The sequence below is a fragment of the Osmerus eperlanus genome, chromosome 10 (assembly GCF_963692335.1).
Source record: "Osmerus eperlanus chromosome 10, fOsmEpe2.1, whole genome shotgun sequence".
Taxonomy (NCBI): Eukaryota; Metazoa; Chordata; class Actinopteri; order Osmeriformes; family Osmeridae; genus Osmerus; species Osmerus eperlanus.
The window spans coordinates 8,055,009-8,072,444 of NC_085027.1; the positions used below are offsets into that span (position 1 = coordinate 8,055,009).

At 49.6% G+C, this 17,436-nt stretch overlaps 1 protein-coding gene across 1 annotated transcript in view; it reads left to right on the forward strand.

The window, feature by feature from the left end:
- The window catches only part of LOC134028525 (diacylglycerol kinase zeta-like), a 35,298-nt gene that overhangs the window by 11,712 nt on the left and 6,150 nt on the right, over nucleotides 1-17,436 (forward strand). Inside the window, 17 exon segments of the mRNA XM_062472135.1 lie at nucleotides 856-951; nucleotides 1,390-1,472; nucleotides 2,237-2,297; nucleotides 2,404-2,517; nucleotides 2,619-2,759; nucleotides 4,736-4,814; nucleotides 5,061-5,116; nucleotides 5,217-5,279; nucleotides 5,434-5,507; nucleotides 5,615-5,726; nucleotides 5,832-6,031; nucleotides 7,595-7,695; nucleotides 10,830-10,909; nucleotides 12,771-12,840; nucleotides 14,637-14,677; nucleotides 14,955-15,139; nucleotides 15,420-15,424. Of these exon segments, the coding sequence (XP_062328119.1) occupies nucleotides 856-951; nucleotides 1,390-1,472; nucleotides 2,237-2,297; nucleotides 2,404-2,517; nucleotides 2,619-2,759; nucleotides 4,736-4,814; nucleotides 5,061-5,116; nucleotides 5,217-5,279; nucleotides 5,434-5,507; nucleotides 5,615-5,726; nucleotides 5,832-6,031; nucleotides 7,595-7,695; nucleotides 10,830-10,909; nucleotides 12,771-12,840; nucleotides 14,637-14,677; nucleotides 14,955-15,139; nucleotides 15,420-15,424 (1,561 nt within the window).

Genomic DNA, 17,436 nt, shown 5'->3' on the forward strand with positions numbered 1-17,436 from the left:
TGTTTGATGACCAAAAGTAAGGGACTGCCCCCTGTTCTTTTTCTGAACGTAGGTGAGTGCTGCCATACTTATTTGGATGTTGTGTTTTGAAGTTTACTTATTGTGGGTTTAGAACCACAGTAAGAGCTTCATTCTGGACACAGCGTCCAACTCCTCCACTGTGACCATATATGGGGTTTCCTGTTTGTGAAAGCCGTACATGGAATCCTGCTGGTGCATGTGTGTTCTAGACTCAAACATGTGACCGTCACGCTGTCGTCTCCGTTATTGATTTATTGATTTATTAGGGGGTCAGAGACGTACTGACCTGAGTGTCTACTGGGTTCAGACTTGGGGCGGAAACTCAATCACATCAGTAGACACTATAGGCTGATTGATGAGGACATTCTTCCTGCTCTTGGCCAATCAGAGGTTGGCCAGGCCAGACTGCGGATAGAGCGATTGGTTTATAATGGTTCTACGGGAGACATAGTGGAGCCTGCTTCTACCCTTACTGGGTTAGCCTGACGTCCGGATCCTGTACAAGTAGATACTGTAACTATACACAGGAGAGATCCCAGAGATATCTGTCCTCATGACTGCTGTCGTCCTCAAAACTCTCCCCTCGCCTCCCCTCGCCTCCCCTCCCCTCCCCTCGCCTCACCTCGCCTCGCCTCCCCTCCCCTCCCCTCGCCTCGCCTCCCCTCGCCTCTCCACCCCTCCCCTCCCCTTCCCCTCCCCTCCCCTCTCCTCCCCTCCACTCCCCTCGCCTCTCCACCCTTCCCCTCCCCTCCCCTCTCCTCCACTCGCCTCCCCTCCCCTCCACTCCCCTCGCCTCTCCACCCTTCCCCTCCCCTCTCCTCCTCTCCTCTCCAGGAGGCTAGATGGAAGCCATTCATTGTCAGGCCCATTCCCTCCCAGCTCATGAAGCCTCTGCTGGTGTTTGTCAACCCCAAGAGTGGAGGGAATCAGGTGAGACACACACACACACGCACACACACACACTGCTGTTTTGTCTATGTCAGTGCAGACCTAGTCAGGCAAGTCCAACATCCTGACTGTTCTTTTTCTGATTGGTTGGGTAGAGGTCTCCTGGGAGACACAACATCCACCCTCCCCTCCCCAACACCTCATCCCATAATACCCCTTCTCCGCCAACACATCACCCCCCCCCCCCCCCCCCACACACACACACACACAGATCATTAATGCAAGCGTGATAGCCATTAGCCAATTTTCTGTCACATTCAGTCACACGTTAATTATTTTCAACAGCCTGTGTTTGCCTTCTCTCCGTCTCCTTCCACTCATCCTCTTCCTCTTCTCACGCTCTCTTTCTCTCGGTCTCTCTCTCTCATCCTCTCTCTGCTCCTCTTCTCTCCTCTCCTACTCTTGTCTCTCCTCTTCCAGGGTGCTAAGATTATCCAGTCCTTCATGTGGTACTTGAATCCTCGTCAGGTGTTTGATCTCAGCCAGGGCGGACCTAAGGATGGGTACGTCTGCTGTCTGTGTGTTTGTGTGTGTGTATGGCATGTGTGCAGGGGGTTATGTGTGTGTGTCTTGTGTGTAGAGGATAAAGCATTTATATTGTGGTTTTGGTGACACCCTTTGTAGGATGCACTTCATCATTCAGCCCAAACACAATTTACAAAGATAAAACAGTTTTTTTTCGCAGCCACCAAAATTTGCACTTTCTGTTTTCGGAGAAAGAACAACTTTTCAAAGACTTCAGCTGTGTTTTTAATTTCACTTCAGTATGCAGCTTCCTCCTGAAAACACCAGGTGCAAACTTTTCCTCCATCACACATGGTCTGGCAATACACACACACGCACGCACACACACACACACACACACTCTCACACACACATACTCTCACACACACACTCAGACACACTGCTCCTTCAGTGTGTCAGCCTAATGAGGCTGGTCTGGTCTGGTCTGAGAAGAGATAACTTTCTCTGTTCTACCTCTGTGTGTCCTGGCAGACAGTAGCAGTGTGCAGCTAAACAAATACACACACACACACACACAAAAACACGCACACATACACTGTTGATGAGCTGGATTGGAGCTGTTCGTGTAGAGAACCTTATTATTACCAGAGACTGTGGATCTGCAGTCTGAATGATATTAGCTGTAATTGATGTTGGTGTGTGCGTATACAGTACACAACCAGTAGGTGATCATACTGTGTGTGTGTGTCAGTAGTTACAGTAATAATGTACAGTATACGATAACAATCGTATGTGTCTCTAGGTTAGAGCTGTACCGCAAGGTCCACAACCTGAGGATCCTGGCGTGTGGAGGAGATGGCACAGTAAGCACACACGCGCGCACACACACACACACACACACATACACATGCTCACAAATACAAAGTCACTTCCTTAACAAAGGATGTATATCTGTGTGTGTGTGTTTAGGTGGGCTGGATCCTGTCTACTCTGGACCAGCTGCAGCTGAACCCCCAGCCTGCTGTAGCAGTGCTGCCTCTGGGCACTGGGAATGACCTGGCCCGGACCCTCAACTGGGGAGGGGTGAGTACACACACACGGTGCACAGCATGCGTGTGTACTGCAGACACACAACCCTTCAAAACACACCCACACGCACGCCCTGACGTCCCATGTCCCTGCAGGGCTACACAGACGAGCCTGTGTCGAAGATCTTGTCCCACGTGGAGGACGGGAACATGGTGCAGCTGGACCGCTGGAACCTGCAGGTCCAGCCCAACCTGGAGGCTGCTGCTGAGGAGAGGGATGAGCAGCAGGCAGACAAGGTAGCACTGCTCTCCTCCTCCATCATCTCCTCCTCCATCATCTCCTCCTCCATCATCTCCTCCTCCATCATCTCCTCCTCCATCATCTCCTCCTCCATCATCTCCTCCATCATCTCCTCCTCCATCATCTCCTCCTCCATCATCTCCTCCTCCTCCATCATCTCCTCCATCATCTCCTCCATCACCATCTCCTCCTCCATCATCTCCTCCTCCTCCATCATCTCCTCCTCCTCCTCCATCATCTCCTCCTCCTCCATCATCTCCTCCTCCTCCATCATCTCCTCCTCCATCATCTCCTCCTCCTCCATCATCTCCTCCTCCATCATCTCCTTCTCCTCCATCATCTCCTCCTCCATCATCTCCTCCTCCTCCATCTCCTCCTCCTCCATCATCTCCTCCTCCTCCATCATCTCCTCCTCCATCATCTCCTCCTCCTCCATCATCTCCTCCTCCTCCATCATCTCCTCCTCCTCCATCATCTCCTCCTCCATCATCTCCTTCTCCTCCATCATCTCCTCCTCCATCATCTCCTCCTCCTCCATCTCCTCCTCCTCCATCATCTCCTCCTCCTCCATCATCTCCTCCTCCATCATCTCCTCCTCCTCCATCATCTCCTCCTCCTCCATCATCTCCTCCTCCTCCATCATCTCCTCTCCTCCTCCATCGTCTCCTCTCCTCCTCCATCATCTCCTACTCCATCATCTCCTCCTCCATCATCTCCTCCTCCATCATCTCCTCCTCCTCCTTCATCGTCTCCTCTCCTCCTCCATCATCTCCTACTCCATCATCTCCTCCTCCATCATCTCCTCTCCTCCTCCATCATCTTCTCCTCCTCCATCATCTTCTCCTCCTCAATCATCTCCTCCTCCATCGTCTCCTCTCCTCCTCCATCATCTCCTCTCCTCCTCCATCATCTCCTCCTTTATCCTTTCCTTTCCTCCTCTATAATCTCCTCCATCCTCTCTCCCTTCCTTCTTTTCACTAAAACAGAATGCCCTGAAATATTTTAGGATTTTCTGTTTGTGCCCTTGGCGTGTATTTGGACCCTTGTGTGTGTGTGTGTGTGTGTGTGTGTGTGTGAGGACATGCCAGTATTTCTAATGATAGTATAAATCAGCAGAGCTGTAATGAAGTTTTCAGGGAGCTGCACAGTATTATCTCCCCTCCAGTGTCACTAGTTGGTAAACAAGTTCACACCAAACATCCGCCTGACTTCTAACTGTTCCTGAAGGTTTTCTGAAGGAGCCTCACTCGGGACATCAAAGTTTAGACTTTGTGTGGACAGAGGGATTGCCAGAGAGGGGAACAGAGAGGGAGAGAGGGGAAAAGACAGAGGGACGTTGGTGTCAAGAAAGATCCGTCCACGGGTCAGAAACAGAGAGACAGAGATAGAGAGAAAGAGAGAGAGAGAAAGAGAGAGAGAGAGATGTGGAGCATATAAAGCAGTCGTGACAGGCCCAGACACATACCTGACTTCCTGTCTGGCTTCCTGTCTGACCCCTCCTAACAAGCTGACATCTTTGATTAGCCAGGGAAACAGAGAAGGAAACAGAGAGAGAGAGAGAGAGAGAGAGAGAGAGAGAGAGAGAGAGAGAGAGAGAGAGAGAGAGAGAGAGAGAGAGAGAGAGAGAGAGAGAGAGAGAGAGAGAGAGAGAGAGAGAGAGAGAGAGAGAGAGAGAGAGAGAGAGAGAGAGAGAGAGAGAGAGAGAGAGAGAGAGAGAGAGAGGGAGGAGATGTAATGACAGAGAGAGGAAAGGAAACTGAGAGGGAGAGAGAGAGAGAGGGAGAGGAGATGGAATGAGAGAGAGGAAAGGAAACAGAGAGACTGTGCTAGGACCCAGGGGAGCAAAGCCAGTCATGCTAAGGCTAGTCAGCATGGCTGGTCCGGAGAAGAAGGTGATAGGAGCTGGCATCCATGCTCAGCCCTTACTTTAAACTGTATGTGTGTGTGTGTGTTTGGTTTCTCCCTTCTCTAGCTTCCTCTGGACGTCTTCAACAACTACTTCAGTCTAGGCTTCGATGCCCACGTCACCCTAGAGTTCCATGAGTCCAGAGGTTAGTCTGTTGACATCTTCAAACCCTCACTGCTGTCCCCTCAACAATGCAGAGATGAATGCTCATATACATTTGTATCCATAAAAGAGCAGGGCCGTAGAGATATGTGCTGTACATCATGTCCTGTAGGCATATCTGAACCCCTCTTTTTGGGTTTCGCTTTCTTTTTCTTCTTTGCTCTCTCTCTCTCTCTCCTTTTCTCTCTCTTTCTCTCTCTCTCTTTCTCTCTCTCTCTTTCTCTCTCAGAGGCCAACCCTGAGAAGTTCAATAGTCGATTTCGAAACAAGATGTTCTATGCTGGAGTGAGTACAGTCTTTTTCACCACTGTGAGTTACTGCCAAAATCAACAGCCTTATTTGTTTAATGATCATTTTTAATTCTGTGTGTGTGTTCTTCTCCCAGACCGCCTTTTCAGACTTCCTCATGGGAAGCTCCAAAGACCTAGCCAAACACATCAAGGTGGTGGTGAGTTTGTGTCCAAACACCAACACCTCTACACACTTGAGTACGACACATACCAGAACAGAGTCAATCCACAACAATGATACTAATCCATCTCGCCTCCCCTCCCCTCTCCTCCTCTTCCCCTCCCTTCCCCTCCTCTCCTCTCCCTCCACAGTGTGATGGTACAGACCTCACATCCAAGGTCCAGGAGTTAAAGCTGCAGTGTCTGGTTTTCCTCAACATCCCCAGGTAAATGGACACACACACACACTGACAAACAAACACACACACACACGCAGACACACACACACACACACACACTCTCACAGAAAGTGTGTCCTATGTGTGTGTGGTAGGTACTGTGCAGGCACCATGCCCTGGGGAAACCCCAGTGATCACCACGACTTTGAACCCCAGCGTCACGATGACGGCTGCATCGAGGTCATCGGATTCACCATGACCTCTCTGGTAATAACTGACCAATGGGTGTGTGCTTTTCCATGCACGTGTTTGTGTATGACCCCAACCAAACTCATACCTTCTCCTCCACCGCCCCACCTCCTATCTCCCCAGGCGACCCTCCAGGTCGGGGGTCATGGGGAGAGGTTGAACCAGTGCCGGGAGGTGACCCTGACCACCTACAAGCCCATTCCCATGCAGGTGGACGGGGAGCCCTGTAAGCTGGCGCCCTCCGTCATCCACATCAACCTGAGGAACCAGGCCAACATGCTGCAGAAGAGCAAGAGGAGGACCTCCATCCCCCTGCTCAACGAGTCAGTACACACACACACACACACACACCCACACACACACACACACACAAACACACACACGCTCACACACATCCAAACACACACACGCTCACACACATCCAAACACACACACGCTCACACACATCCAAACACACACATGCTCACACACATCAAAACACACACTCACCCACACATCAGCAAAAAGACTCATGCATGTACACACACATCCTTGAAATTGTAAACTGTAAGGTGCTTGTCCTTCACAAAACCCTTATTTTCCAGCTTTCTGCTCCAGAAATCCATACCTGGAGATGGAGAATTTGATAACCAGCATGGCTCAGTCCATTAGTTCATAATGAGCAAAATGATGTATTTGAGTGCTGTGCTACAGTCAAGCTCATTTCATCCTTGGTTGGTTCTGTTGCTATGCTGTCTGGAGGCTATGGTACACACTGTATAGATCTTTTAATAAGATACTGTTAAATGTGTAATCATTTTTATAATCTATACTTGTATGAAATTACATTGATCTTGATTGCAATTAAAAGGCAGGAGCAGAGGTGAGGAGAGCAGATGTGGGGATGGGGGGGAGAAGAGTCGAGGACAAGAGAGGAAGCAATAAAGGAGGAGAGGGGAGGAAGAGAGGAGAGGAGAAGAGAAGAGAAGAGAGGAGGAGAGGAGGAGAAGAGATGACAGGGGAGAGGAGTGGGGAGGAGAGTGGCAGCACTACTGTAGACCATCTTGACTCCTCGTCCCCCCTCCTCTCTCTCCGTCTGACAGGCTGTCACCAGACTGCTGCTGTACCTGTGGGTAATCTCTGTCGGTCAGCCTCCTCCGCTGTCCGCCTCAGACTGCTAACATATCAGTACAATAACACCCAGCTTGCTGGCACACAGCTAGTCTGGAGAACACAGCCTGCTGGAACACAGCTAGTCTGAAAAACACAGCCTGCTGGAACACAGCTAGAGTCTGGAGAACACAGCCTGCTGCACACAGCTAGTTTGGAGAACACAGCCTTCTGGCACACAGCTAGTCTGGAGAACACAGCCTGCTGGCACACAGCTAGTCTGGAGAACACAGCCTGCTGGCACACAGCTAGTCTGAAAAACACAGCCTGCTGCACACAGCTAGTCTGGAGAACACAGCCTGCTGGCACACAGCTAGTCTGGAGAACACAGCCTGCTGCACACAGCTAGTCTGGAGAACACAGCCTGCTGCACACAGCTAGTCTGGAGAACACAGCCTGCTGCACACAGCTAGTCTGGAGAACACAGCCTGTTTGGAGTTACATGTTGGTCTAAGAGCCCCATGTGCTAAGGACAGGTTGACATTTATTTCTGAACAGTGTCACCCTACTGAGACACACCAAGCCTGCAAACGGACATATAATGGTGTATGATGCTACGCTGGTACTTTGAATGACCAAACAATCTCATTTCATTCAGTAGAACGACACAGGTTTCAAAACTATCCAAATTGTCCTACCGTAAGCCTTTTAATAAGACTGTGTCACTTGACTGACATAATGTCCTGTCCTCTGCCCCTTCTCTTCCTGTGCTTTGCCCCTCCCCTTCCTGCCTCCAGCCAGCAGCCAATCCCTGAGAGGTTGAGGATCCGTGTGAACAGGATCAGCATGCACAACTATGAAGCTCTGAACTACGACAAGGAGAAGCTCCGACAAGCCTGTGAGTTCCCAAGAGTGTGCGTGTGTGTGTGTGCTTGTGGGTGTGTGTGTGTGCTGTAGCCAGTTAAAAATTCTGACATGGTATCTCTATGTCCACATAAGCAGACCCTTCCTCTCTGTCAGAGTCAGTCTGCTGTCAGTATAGACACATCCATCTTTACCAAACCACTATGTGTTCCTGTGTGAATGCAGCTATGTGTCCCCCAGTGTTTTTGTGTGTTTGTGTGTGTGCTTTTGTGTGTGCATGTGTGTTTGCAGATGCAGCCATCTGTCACCTCAGGCTAATTACAGCAGGCAGAGGAAGTCCAGTCTGATTAATACGCTGTTACCCACTGAGACAAACTCTCTCTCTCTCTGTTTGTCTCTCTCTCTCACTATTTCTCACTCTCTCCTTGATACCTCTCACTATTTCTCAGTATATTTTTCTGTATCCTTCTCTCTTTCTCTCCCTCTCTCTTTCTCATCTTTAATGAAGATCAGGGTTTGGAGGGAAGAGAAGGGGGATGGAGGGGAAGGAGAGACTATGACATTGGGGAAGGATGGGGTGAAGAAGGGGCAGGGGGAGGCAGGGGGAAGACTCAGGCTCCAGAATTTGGTCCCTCATTCTATGAATCCATTAAGCTGTTCTTATACAGTGTGTGTGTGTGTGTGTGTGTGTGTGTACAGTATAAGACAGGAACCTCCCTCTGGGAACTAAGCCTCAATAAGCATCAGAGAGAAGCTAGCGGCTAGCTCATTAACGGCTAGCTAGGGCCTGGTTCTACTGATGCACAGCCAACATAGCTACCCAGACAGCCTTGAACTCCCACAGACACATACACGCACACACTCACACACATACACTCACACACTCACACAGTAATAAACATCACCTGCCCCAGACTGGTATTTCTCCTCTATTCCTCCCCTCTTTTTCCCACACACCAACTTTTTAACTACTTTTTCTCAACTTTTATCTCCTCCTCTGGCTCTGCCTCCTTTGTTTGCTTCTTCTCATCTCCTCCTTTTCCTCTTCATCCTCCACCTCCTCCTCTTCATCCTCCGCCTCCTCATCTTCATCCTCCACCTCCTCCACCACCTCCTCCACCTCCTCCTCTTCATCCTCCACCTCCTCCTCTTCATCATCCACCTCCTCCACCTCCTCCTGTTCATCCTCCTCCTCCACCTCCTCCTCTTCATCCTCCACCTCCTCCACCTCCTCCTGTTCATCCTCCTCCTCCACCTCCTCCTCTTCATCCTCCACCTCCTCCTCCACCTCCTCCTCCACCTCCTCCACCTCCTCCTCCACCTCCTCCTCTTCATCCTCCACCTCCTCCACCTCCTCCTGTTCATCCTCCTCCTCCACCTCCTCCTCTTCATCCTCCACCTCTTCATCCTCCACCTCCTCCTCCACCTCCTCCGTCTCTCCTTCCTCCTACTCATATTTTCCATTGAACAACTTCAGACAGACAGCATGTTGACTACTTGTTTCTCTCTCTACACAGACAAATGCATGCACCCACACACACACCAACAAACAAACACAGGAGTCTGTTTGTACAGCGTGTTCTAGTCTTTGTTGTCTCCGTGTCTGGTGGAGAGCGTGGGGGCCTGGGGGCGACTGGGGCAGGGAGGGAGGCCGGGCGCTGCAGCGTGTTTGGACTGGCCCTCTGAAGTCCATTCCCATTGAAGTCCGTCTGGTTCGAGAGTTTCGGCCAGTTCAGACGTTTTTTTGTGACGTGATGATCCTGCTGAAAGCCAACTCAGAGAGTGTGTCTCTGTGGCTGCGCTGGTGCTGGTCCTCTGGGCCTGGTCCATTCTGACGACAGACTCAGCCAGACAAGCCTGCGGCTATTAGTTCCAGCTCTCTAAGACATGTTAGTCAGACAGTCCGCGAGAGTGTTTTCTCTTTTCTGCCGCTCTAACGAGGAGATGGGACCGGGTGGTCATGGCCTGTTACACAGACCCAGATCTCTACAGAACACTCATGCTGGGCTGTAATTGGTGCAAGTTGAGGAAGTAGTTTGTGACATGGAGTCATGGTGGTCTGTCAGAGTTGTCTTCACCACTGGGGGGCAGAGTGTGTATGTAAATGATGTGGTGTGGAGAAGAATGGATTTAGAGGATGATGATGATGATGATGATGATGATGATGATGATGATGATGATGATGATGATGATGATGATGATGATGGCGGTGGAATCTGTGCCAGACGGTTGTGTGTAAGTGTTTGTGTGTGAGGGTATGTGTGATTGTGTATGTGTGTGTGTATGTTTGTGTGTGTGTGTGTGTGTGTGTGTGTGAGAGTACCTGTCAGTCTCAAAAGCAGGTCTTGTCTTGTGTACTCTCAGGTTGAGGTACAAACAGCTGCTGTCACTCTTTTCCTTTCCCTCTCTCTCCCTCTTTCTCTCTCTCTCTCCCTCTCTCTCCCTCTTTCTCTCTCTCGTTCTCCCTGTTTCTTCCCCCTCTCTCTCTGATCCATGAGAACAGCAGCAGAGTAGGGCAGATAGCAGGCAGCTCGTTGTCTCACTCGTCTGACACTTTTAAAGAGCTTACTGACAACTCCGCTGTGACAGGAACAACAGAGACATGGGGAGGAGGGTGGAGAGAGAGAGAAGCCAAAAAGAGAGAAGGAGAAAGAGATGGAAGAGGAAAGCAAAAAAGAGAAAGAATTGGGATGAGGCGAGGGAGGAAGAGAAAAAGAGGGATGAGGGTGAGGGAGGGAGGGAGAGAGAGAGAAAAGGAGGAGAGAAAACAGAATTGAATATGAAAAACTGTTCCAAGGTTGCTAGGCAACAGCAGATTCCTCCATGAACAAATCTGCCCGCCTTTCTCTCTCTCACTTCATGTTATTTCTCTCTCTCTCTTTCTCTCTCTCTCTCTCTCTCTCTCTCTCTCTCTCTCTCTCTCTCTCTCTCTCTCTCTCTCTCTCTCGCTCTCTCTCTCTCTCTATCTATCTCTCTCTCTCTCTTTTACAGTAAACAATCTTTTACCCTGAACTGAGATAAGCTTTTATAGGACCCTGTGACCCAGTAACTCTCCTCCTGTCCCTCCTCCCCTCCAAATCTCTCCTCTTCCCTCTCCGGGCGACAAACAGGAGCTGTAGCATTATATTGTTGTTGTTTTATTATAATATGTTGTTGTTTGCTCCTCAGCCATCCCTCTGGGTCTGATCGTGGTTCCTGGAGACAGTGACCTGGAGACCTGCCGTGCCCACATCGAGAGACTGCAGGAGGTAAAGAGGGAGCAACAGGAGAGAGAGGAGGAGGAGGAGGAGAGAGGTGAAGTAGAGGAGCGAGAGGAGAGGGGAGGAGAGAGGTGAGGAGAGAGGGAAAAGTAAGGAAGGAGAGAGCGCAAGGAAGTAGGATGGACGGAGAAGGAGGAGAAGGGAGGAGGGGAGGAGAAGAAAGGGAGAGAGAGGAGGAGAGAAAGGTTAGCTGGAGAGAGTTTTACGTGAAGGTCGACAGTCACAGGCAGTTGCCATGGGTTTTAGACCTTGAAGGTGTGTGAGCGTGTGGATGTATGTGTGTGTTCTCTGGGTTGATGGTGTCTCTGGCATTCCTCATCCTCTTCCTCAGGACTTCATCACCTTCCAGCCGTCCTTCAAGCGGCTGGTCTTGCAGGTCTGTAGAACTGGCTTTGGCAAGGCATGGCAAGGCTTGGCACAGGGGGAACAAGTCTGAGAACTACAGCTCCCTTCGTCAACACGGCCGCTCCCTTAGACAATACCACTCACTTAGAAACTACCCTGCCCTTTAATTTCACATTCGCTTACACAACCACTCCATTCAAAATCATCACCAACATGTCATCATTGAGATCATTAGGAAACCATTAAACGGTTTATAATGCTTGCATGAGGGCTAATGTGTTTGATGAGCTGCTATTGTCTAAGAGTTGTTAGGAGTCATTCGTACAGTCGACACAGGAAGCAGGGAGGCTGCTGATTGATATGTCCTTAGCGATACTAATGCACTTCCTGTCCAATCACAAAGTAAAAACAGCCGATGACAGCTGTGGGTTTTTTCAGCAGAAAGAGACAGGCGCCCATCTGAGACACATACACACACACACACACACACACATTAGATATGACATAACTTAGCCTGCTGCCTTGATAAAGGGATGTGCTGAATAATAGATGCTAGATCCAGGGGAGTGTCTACCCCAGACCAGTCACGCACTACCAGCCCTTGGGAGGGGGGGTATCAGGAGGTCCTCTGTGCCCCCCGTACCATCTCCCCCCTTGGACATGTTTTCTCCTTGTTCCCCTTGAAGCATGGTGCACACGCGTCCTAGTGTTGTAATGCCTGTGTGTGTGACAGAATGTCTTGAAGTACTTGATTGTCCTTCACCAGTTAGCTGTTGTCGTTGTTGATACCGGTGTGTGTGTGTGTGTGTGTGTAGCTGCATGAGTGGAGCTCCCTGGTCTGATCCAGGCCTCTTGCCACTGCTGTTTTTGCGTATGTGTAGGCGTGTGTTCTCTAATCGTGACCTGGGGGTGGGAACACGTGTGTGTGTGTCTTGTCTGAGGTTGTGTTGAGAGATCAGCTCTACCTTCAGCTGTGTTCTTGCCTCATGGCCAAGTATGAGTGTGTTCTCGCCAACGCACAAGACACACACACACACACACAAACACACACAAACTAAAAGTTTGAATTAGTCATTATTGCTTTTTCCTGGGAACACTTCTAAAATATTTGCATTCACAGTGAAGTCAGTAGCAGGATTGGGTCAGCATTTCTAAGGATTTTGAGTTTCTAAGCTCTGCAGATGCTGCATAGTTGTATAGATTCCTTCATGTGTCAGACTAGCTCTTTATTTGTTAAAACTGGGTCTAGGTTGGGTTTGTTTGAGGCTGGTCTTTGTGTCTTCTGCTCACTCTTCAAACACCTGCTCCAAAGACAAGGTGGAGAGTATGGTAGAAAGGGCGCAAGGTAAAGGGGGTAGAGGGAGGGAGGGAAATCAGGGGGAGGGAAGGAGCGGGGCCCAACACACACACATACCTCTACCTCACTCTGTGCCTCAAAGAACACAACTCATTTGTTTTTTTCTCCCCCCCTTTCTCTGCCTCCCTCTCTCTCCCCCTCTCTCAGGAGGAAGATGGAGCCAAGCCCAAGACTCTCTCCTCTCAGAAGCTCTCGCCCAAGTGGTGTTTCCTGGACTGTGAGTAGACCACACTCTAGGCCTCCTCCTCTCCTCTCGTCCTCTCTCCTCTCCTCTTGTCCTCTCCTCTCGTCCTCTCTCCTCTTCTCTCCTCTCTTTCCCTCTGTTCTCCTCTCCTCTGCTGTAGTTCAAGGGGTTAAGGTGGAGCCAGAGTGAGAGTAGAGACCTTGTAAGGGATCAGATCCACGATCAGCAGGATCAGTTTGTATGAGAGGCTTTAGCCTATCCGCCCTCAGTTAAAGATGTGTGTGCTTCAGAGCTGCACACGCCAGGATCACCAGGCTAAGCCCACAGGATTCTCAGCTCCTTCTCTCAGGGTTGTTTGAACAAACAAGCTGTGTTGTGGAGAGGCAGGGGTTAGGGGATAGGGGGTAGGAGACAGGGGATAGGGGGTAGGAGACAGGGGGTAGGGGATAGGGGGTAGGAGACAGGGGGTAGGGGATAGGGGGTAGGAGACAGGGGATAGGGGGTAGGAGACAGGGGGTAGGGGATAGGGGGTAGGAGACAGGGGGTAGGGGGTAGGGGGCAAGAGAAAGGGCATGTTGTCTTGGGTATAAGGGATTGTGTAGAGTAAATTGTGAAAGGGGAAAAGTGGGAGAGAGCTTTGCATGTAAAAAAGAACCTTCTACGTGTTTCTGGGGTTGCCAGTGTAATTAGAGTAGAACAGAGATGAAAACTTTCTGTCATGTTTAACCCCTATAGAAATGTGCTGCTAGATGACTGGAGACATTTCTGCTACTTCACTATCAATCCATTTACAACATAAACTACCCTCTCTGTATATCTCTTTCTCTGTCTCTTTACCCCATCTCTCCCTCACTCTGTCTCTATCTCTCTCTCTTTCTCGGCCTCCTCTCTCCTTCCTGCTCTGTCCCTTATTAGCTCCAGAACAAGTAGCCTCCAGCTGAGTGTTTGAGTGATGGCTTCATTAATGTGACTGTGGGTCTGTTCTGTTTTATCTCTGCCTTGATGCAGAAGATCACACTGAGCTACATCGTATCTAATATACCAGCTATACACACTGGCTGGCTGGCTGATTCATCGAAAGAAGTTCAAACCTGAAAATCTATTTAAAATTAATCAATTGGACATCAAATTGAATCCTGTGTACTGTGTATATCCTGTGAGCTGTGTATTCTGTTGCATAGAGCTGTCCTTTGATGGATACACACACAGAGCACACACACTTGGTCTCACATCTCGACAAGGGAGCAGGGCTGAACAGGCTCTGTTAGATTACCCTTTTAGAATGTAAGACTATTTCCTGTCTGTGGATGCATTATCAAATGAATGTTTTCTGAGAACATTTGGTTTTAATGAGTATGCTGATATGATGTGGTGACTAGCTCAGTGTCCTGAGACCACAGCCCCGCTCCGCTCCTCTTCTTCACTTTATACTTTTTTCTTCCCTTCTCTTTTCTCGTCTCCTCTCTCCTCTCCTCCACTCCCTCCATCCATACCCCAAGTCACTGGGCCAATTATGCCCCTTTAACGGTACTAGTTCTAGTTATTATGCTGGCCCCCTATCTCTGTGTGACAGCAACATGGACTGTTGCTTGGGCATGGTCTATAATCAGGTCACTGCTCTGATGGGGCCTGCACAGTCTTAACAACTTTCTGGCCTCATTAGAACACTGTGTGTGTGTGTGTGTGTGTGTGTCTGTGTGTGTGTGTGTGTGCTTTCATGCTTTGAAGGGTTTGGCCATGTAACATACTGTACCGGATCTGACACATTGCCGTATGTGTGAGGTATAACCATGTCTAACTTTCTGTCTCACTTCCTGTCCACTCTCCAGCCACCACTGCAGACCGCTTCTACAGGATAGACCGGGCTCAGGTCAGTGCAGTAGAATACACAGGAAACCACAGGAAAGTCCACAAGACATCCACATGTTCACCAATGTATTTCAAATATATGGGGAATGTCCTCCTTACTAAAGGTGTGTGTGTTTATGTGTGGTTGCGTGTCTATGTGTGCATGCATGTGTGTGCACGCATCTGTGTGTGTGTGTGTGTGTATGTGTGTGTGCATGCGTGTGCATGCGTGCGTGCTTGTGTGTTAATGCATGTGTGTGCCTGTGTGCATGTATGTGTGCATGTGTGTCCACTATCAGGAGCACCTCAACTACGTGACAGAGATCTCCCAGGACGAGCTGTTTATCCTGGACCCTGAGCTGGTTGTCACGGAGACAGTGAGCACGTCGCCAGGGATGCCGGACCTGGTGGACTCCTCTTCCTCTGCTGCCGACGCCAGCACCATGCGCAAGTTTGCCTTCCCATCATCCTCTTCTCCTCCCCCGTCGCCGGCCGCCCCCAGGTAACCCAACACACCACTATACAACACTCTACAACTTTATTAACACTTTCTTTTTATTAACTTTATTAACACCAACTGCACCAACCCTACAAGTTTATTGACATCACCATACAATAGCCTGTCACTTTGCTGACAGCACAGAGATCACTTTATTGGTATCCTGCTATGACTGCAGGTTAGGAACCGCTGCATGAGGAGCTAAAGGTTTAACTTCCTTGGTGTGGAAGGAGGGATGAGAGAGAGACTAGGATGAAAGAGGGAGGGGTGGTGAGAAGGTGCGATAGAAGGAGAGAAAGAGCGAGAGTGTTGAGAGTAAGAGTGTGAGAGAAAGAATGAAGTCTCTAATAGTTCTTGGATGTGGAGAACTGTGTGTGTGTGTGTGTGTGGGTGGCTTGGGGGGGGGGGGGGTTATGACAGTTTCAACTAGCTCATTCATAATCAGAACAGAGTACCCAGAATCCATGAACACACACACACACACCATTACCTACCATCAGATCAACTCTATAAAACATTTAAACCCCCTCCTTCACTCTCCTGCTCCCTCATCTCCACCTTCCTCTTCCCTCTCTCGCTTCATCCAGAAGCTCACAGTCTTCACCAGGAGCTCTCAACTCATCGAACTTTACCACTCCCCCCTTTTCCATCTCTGATCTTTCTTCTCCTAATCAGGAAGTAGAAAGGGTGTGGTTCAGCCTTTCTTACCTGCTCTCTACTACTCTAGAGAATAGTCTTCACAAGGCGTTGGAAGCATCTTCTCCAGTGAACGTTTCAGACACGTAAAGCACTGGAGTCTGCTTGTTTATTCACATCAGATATACAGTACATGCTGCTCCACTCACTGGGATCATTTGTTCCCACCCAGGTACACACACACACACACTGTATATACACACATCCAGGGTGGTGTTCCCATGTTCACTATCGGCCTATTGAAGCTCAGCGCTATTGTTAAAATCATGCTAAGGTGCCATAGCTCAGTCTATTATGGTCTGGATTTGCTGTGTGTGTGACTCCTTTGAAGCAGAGTACCATTAGCAAGCTGTTGACTTGAGTTTGAAACAGAAGCCCTGATCGCTGTCCACTCTGGGTGCGGTGTGTGTGTGGGTGCGCGTGTGTGTGCATGTCCATGTGTGTGTGCTCTCTGCTCTAACGGCTGAGGGTTAGACGAGATCTGGATATCGTTGTCTCAACTCAGCCTTGAAGAGGAGGGAGAAGGGAGGAAGAGGGTTGGGAAGGGGGGATAGAGGAAGAGTTGTGTTGAAGGATGTTCAAGGATTCAACCTCAGCTACAGTTTCTCTTCTAATTTCTCTTCTTCTGTCCTTCCATTCCCAATGACCGTTTGGCTCTTCTTTCTGCTCCTTCCTTTTTCTCCTCCTCCCCTTCACTTTCACCTCTTCCCCCCCTCCCCCTCCCGCTCTCCCACCCAGTCCCTCCAGCCCCCACTCTGATGGGGAGGCCCAAACCCAGCGCCACAGGAGAACAGTGTTCTCCTCTTCCAACTCCAGCTTCCCTTTCCCTGTCAAGAAGAGGTAGACCTGTCCTCGCTCTCCTCTCTTCTGCTCTTCTTATCTCAATCACTCACTGCTACACCTCTTCTCTCCTTCTTCCCACTCTCTCACTCACTATGCAAATCTTTGGCTTTTTCTCTACTTCCAAACTCCTCCTCTTCTCTCTTTTTCACTCTCAATGCTAATCTCTCCTCTCTCTTCTCCTCCTCTCTCCTTTCCTCTCCTCCTCTATCCTCTCCTCCTCTCTCCTCTCTTCTCCTCTGCACTCCTCTCAGTTCTGTGTCCTGTTTCTTGAGTCCTCATGTGTCAGCACAGTGTCAGACATGTGGCCTTATCCTCTAGTTATGCGTTATGTTTTGTTACGTCTGTGGAGCTATGTTACCCAACCTGTCACGCTCCCAGCAATGATCTGTGGCTCTTACTGTTCTATTCTCATCACCGCAGAAACGGCACACTGAGCGTTGCCGGGGTGATGGCTGATATTTGAAATGCTAAATTGAGTGTGTGGGAGTGGGAAGGAGGGTTGAGGGGAGTGTGGAGGCGCAGGGAGCAGATCTCAAGAGTCGATGTGTGAATCAACTTCCTGCTGCAAATATAACTTCCTGTCCTGTATGCTACCCACAGCTCCTCAGCCCAGGGGTCAGGGGTCAGGATACTTGGTTACACACACATCACACACACACTTTCTACAGGGGGCAGTAATGATCCTGGACTAGACTCTTTGTTCTTGTATAGTCACGATACAAGATTAACTGATATCAGACACC